Below are 5,258 nucleotides of genomic sequence, written 5' to 3' on the forward strand. Positions count from 1 at the left end.
ATGCAGAAGAAGTACAGCATCTTTGAAGACACAAGGGGATCTCAACGATCCAATTCTCCGGCCACAATTGTGTTTTGGAGACTCCAATGGTGCTGGTCAAACAGGTGCATTCTCACCTCCAAACGCTTCTGTGTCCAAACAGACCACACTCCAAGGATCTCCAATAATAATCCAAACTTTATTAAAATCCACAATTAAATGTGAATATGTGAAGATACACCAACACCGCAAACCCCCAGTAAAGTGATTTTGGTGTACTGGTGGTTTGAGGTGTTGGTGTATATTCACTAGGGATGCTCCGATACCGGTATTTCGGTATCGAGTACTGATATTTTTTTTTCGCCACCTGGCTTCCTGGTTAGCCGGGAAGTCACACAGCGTGTAAAGTCTCGCCACCCAGCTTCCCAATTAGCAGGAAAGCCGTCCCCATGCTTCTCATCAATAGGTGACGAGTGAGCATGAAGCCAGCTTCCCGACCAATCAGAAACCCGGGCACCGCATCATTAAACGGCGCCTAGCTTCCTGATTGGCCAGCTTCCGACTAATTGTAGTTAGACAATTTTCCAGAGGCCAATTGCCTCATAGTTAGTAATTTGCTTCTAAATGGTTGCCTTAATCTGGCCATACACTGTTATGTTTTTTGGTTCAAATTGTAGGCTTGACAAAAAAAAAATGTAACCGATTCCTCCATCCAATCTAAACAGTGTAGATGGACAAATCTCCAGCTGGGCTACTGTATTCTGACAGTGGCAGATATGCTGCTGTCAAAATACCTGAACTGATTGGCTGCTGTCACTGTCATCCCCCCCCCAAAAAAATTTTTTTATTTTGGTTCAAGAATGCTGGATGGAAGAGTGCTTGCAGGGCCATTTACTGAGCGAATATCACCAAGTTCATGAAGAACTGGCCGAAATGTGAACAGTGTATGGCCAGCTTAAGTCTTCTGTGTTACCCAACCTATGTCATTGTATAAATATAGAACCATTGTTTGCTGTGATAATATCTTGTCCACTGTCTTAAAACCATATCTTCTAATAATGTATTCTATTTTGTTTCTTAAAGTCACCTATTGTCTGTGTTTACCAATAAAATGGTAATCAACACCACTGTTATATTTCCTTATCTAGTATCCAGGATGCCCTGACTACAGCATTCTGTCATTTATGGGTGGTTTTCATGGACGAACTATGGGTAAGAAGAACAAAGCCTTCTGCCAGTTGTCACCCTACCCCCCTTCCTCCATACTGATTCTTCATATCTAATTTTAGTAAATATACTAAACATATGTAGCTAAAATTTAGTGCATTGAGCTGTTCGCTGCTGAATATCCGTGTTTAATCCAGTATTGAGCTTTTGTTTTTGGTCCTCCTGTGAAGAACCATGATATTCTTACATATTGGAAATCTGTGCTCTGTAGATAAGCACAGATTTGCTTCCACTGCCCTGTCTCTCATTATTGATTTATTTTACCAAGAGGCTCACAGGCTTTAGAGGTCATAGCAGTAAAAGTAACTGAAGTAATCAGGGTTATTAAAAGCACTCACAATGTGATTTTCTGTTGTAGGAAATTCTCTTTTATTTTATTTGAATGGAATATAATAAGTTAATTTACATTATCTTCTAAAAATATGCATCTGATAATCTTTGGCTAACAAATATGTTAAGCCACTGACTTCCATTTTTTTGTTTATCTGCTCTCTCCTAGTTTGTTTTTTGTTTTAGTTCTCTCCTAGTTTGTTTTCATCAGATCATTAAAGTGAATGATTTATTTTAACGGCTACAAAAAAAATTCTATTAAAACTGTTCACTTCACAAATGACATTTTTTTTATCATACGTTGAGGGATTTCAAAGACAATTGGGTTATACTGTTGCTTTTGGGAGGTTGGGACTCTGTCAACGTTAAGATAAAAAACGTTATAGCAGCCCCTGATGACCCCCCCTTTAACAACAGTTATGCATCACTTTTTTGCTAGAGTACTAGGAGGTTGGATTCCTTTTCTTCAGCTCTGCTGAAATAAAGCCTTTTTATTCTTCTTTTTTTTTTTTTTCTTCATTTTAGATTTTCTTCAATTCAGAGACTTGATAGACAACAGATTTCTTTTTTTTTTTTATTCCTGACTTCATTCAAGACTTTGAAATTTCTGCTTGTGCTAGTCTCTGCAAAGCGGCTATCCAGATGGGCCTAGCCTCAGCTATAGCTTTTGAGGCCGGACCTGGACCCTGCTAGACTGAGCACATTACAGGCCAGTCCCCTACTCAGAGTTTTTCCTTGCGTGACAGATTACTGGAATACTATTTAAAAGTTGCCCACTTCCAAGACAGACCATGTGATGCAACAGGCAATTGTACAGCAGCTTATTGTATATTAAATTGCTCTATTTGTGATTACCGTATCAGCAAGGCTGTCTGGGTTGCAGGTGGCCTTTTAGATTAAATGAAATGTTGGTGATCTATTACAGCAGAGAGGAACTTGGAGTAGGAAGCTGAAGGAGACTTGTAAATGTTGTCAGTCTCATGAGAGCCTCTGATTTTGCAATTTATGAAAATGGCCTGCCAGGGGGGTACGCAAGTGAAAACTGGTTGGAAAAAACTGCAGTAGCTCATTGTCCGCAAATGATATAATGTATTTAATTGTTTTGCTTTTAATATCGGTAATCATTATGCATATTTTTGTTAGTGTACTGGTTTTAAGTGCAATATAACCATTATTTACTTTTGTACTACATATTTATCATTTATTTTGACATTTATAGGTTGTCTAGCAACAACACATTCTAAAGCTATTCACAAGCTAGATATTCCTTCTTTCGACTGGCCTATTGCCCCATTTCCAAGACTAAAGTACCCATTGAAGCAGTTTGTGAAAGAAAACCAGGATGAAGAGGCTCGCTGTTTGGAAGAGGTATATAGTAGTATATAGGATTGAAGCTAATGGTTCGTGATTACCAGGTGATGACATCACCCAAACCTAAACACTCAGTCTTATTCAGAAATACACTGGCACTTCCACAATGAACAATTTAATAATAATAATTTAAAAGAATCCTCTCAACTTCCTATTAGTTGTACACAACTATAACTGCTATGGGAGCACTTTTGTCCCAAAAAGAAATGGCTGCTCTTCTATATAGATAGATATACACACATATGTGTGTGAACTCTTAGACCATTTTTGTTATGCAGCTACATTCAGCTGATTGGACACTGACAAATTATTTTGTGTGCAAAATTTTTCAAGCAAGTTTGCCCCACTGCTGCACCTCCAGCAGCTATCTGGATCAGTTTTCACCACAGCAGAGCCATGGTGAAGCATACATAGGCCCTGCTGGTACCCTCCATGTCACTTAATGCAGTGTGTGTGGTAGACCTTGAAGCCCGCGTCTCGATGAGTCTGCCCACCGAAAGAGCAAAGATTAGATGGCATGTCCTACCTGACCACTGCACATCCTGGTAAGGACCAAAATTCCCTCAGTTAATCTACTGGCATGCCTCTAAGGTAGCCTCTTTCCAAAGCTCCCTCAGTTAAGCCACTGACATGCCTCCTAGGTAGCCTTAGTATCCTATAAGGTTATTTCTGAGGCTTCAGCACATGTTTAGAGTGACACTTTAGGTCGTTGTCCTCCTGAAATTCTTGCCTCTTCTTATTCACATGATCAAACTGGAGGACATTCTGGTGATTTTCATTGTCCCCAGCTGGCCCAGGAGTCCCTGGTATGTGGAAATTGTAAAACCCCTGGCAAATTCTCCATGGGCTCTACCAGACCGTCCAAAACATCTGTCACACGGACCAGTATTCCTGCTTCTCAGTCACTGGTTTTAATGGCATGGCTATTGAAGCCCAAGTCTCTAGGGATGGGGCCTTTTAGATGCTGTCATCTGCACTCCTTAAGACTAGGAAGTCAACTTCAAATAAGGACTGCCATCGCAACTGGAAGGTAAACTTAATGCAGTGTGAGGACAGGAAGTTCTATCCTCGGAAGTACTGTATTGAACACATTGTATCCTTCCTCCAGTCTAGTCAGGACCAGCTTTTAGATTTGAGTACCATCAAGTGCCAGATATCTGCATTGGCGATTGCCCTCCAGAGGCCACTTCCCTTTCACTTGTGCAGGATGTGGTAAACATTGATTCCCTTGTTTGTGCTTCAGCAAGTACAGTATTTCTCTGCCCTTACTTGTTAGGTGGCCTTCCCCATTGCCATCACTTCTGCTAGACATGTTTCTGAATTAGCTGCCTTGTTGTGCGAAGAGCCCATTCTGGTCATCCACAAGAATAAAGTTGTACTGGGGCCTAAGGCCTCCTTTCTCCCAAAAGTGGCCTTTGCCTTCCATCCTAACAAGGACTTCATATTACCATCCTTGTGCCTGTTCCTAAACACCCTAAGCAAGTTTCACTACACTGTTTAGACATAGTTCTGTAACGTTTGCTATTCACAAGTCTGACTCTCTGTTTGAAATTCCTGGGAGTTGGGAGAGATGGCTGTATACTCCACCAATGCTACGTGGATTTACTAGGCCAATTTGCAGGCCTACAACCTGAGAAGAAAAGTTATTTAATTTCCATTGTCCGGGGCATACCCGGTACTCTATTAAAGTATTAGTGCTTCTTAGTCTTTTGAACACCAAGCTTCTATGTCCCGGATCTGTAAGGCCATCACCTGGTCCTCCATGCACACTTTTGTGAAGGTCTGTCATGTAGATGTTTTGGCCTCTGCAGATGCCGGTTTTGGCTGGAAGTTTCTTCAGGAGGCCCTGTAATCCTTGGGCTCGCCCCTGATCTATTTCTCTTTTTTATAGTTCTTGTACCCTGTTGGGATTATTAACTTGGGCAGGCTTGCTGCTGTTTTTATTGTGTTGCACACCTCTCTGTATGACTATTTTTTGAATGTCCCCGTGCTCTAACTTAATTGTTAACTGCCTGTGTCCGGTGATATTCGATCAAGAAAAAATCATTTTTGTTCTACCTGTAAAATCCATTTCTTGCAGTACATTACAGGACACAGGATTCCCCTTCCTTTGCATTTTGTAATGTACTCTCTACTGCTTTCTACAAAAATGAGGTAGGCTAGCAGTGGGAGGGGCTATGCAGGGCTGTCCTGCAGCTTTAATTGATTTCCAAGTGTCCAGGCTCCTGAAGGTAGCTGCATAACCCAGTGGTCTAGAAATTAACTCAGTGTGTCCTGTGAGGCACACCAAAAAACTGATTTTACAGGTAAGACATAAATCCTGTTTTATTTATATATATATATATATATAT

General features: G+C 40.8%; 1 protein-coding gene across 1 annotated transcript in view; it reads left to right on the forward strand.

The window, feature by feature from the left end:
• Positions 1-5,258, forward strand: part of ABAT (4-aminobutyrate aminotransferase) — a 126,844-nt gene that overhangs the window by 94,486 nt on the left and 27,100 nt on the right. Inside the window, exons 10-11 of the mRNA XM_018570215.1 lie at positions 1,128-1,191; positions 2,756-2,904. Of these exons, the coding sequence (XP_018425717.1) occupies positions 1,128-1,191; positions 2,756-2,904 (213 nt within the window). The remainder of the gene's footprint in view (positions 1-1,127; positions 1,192-2,755; positions 2,905-5,258) is intronic.

Source organism: Nanorana parkeri, unplaced genomic scaffold, assembly GCF_000935625.1.
Source record: "Nanorana parkeri isolate BGI_ZX_2015 unplaced genomic scaffold, ASM93562v1 scaffold1479, whole genome shotgun sequence".
Taxonomy (NCBI): Eukaryota; Metazoa; Chordata; class Amphibia; order Anura; family Dicroglossidae; genus Nanorana; species Nanorana parkeri.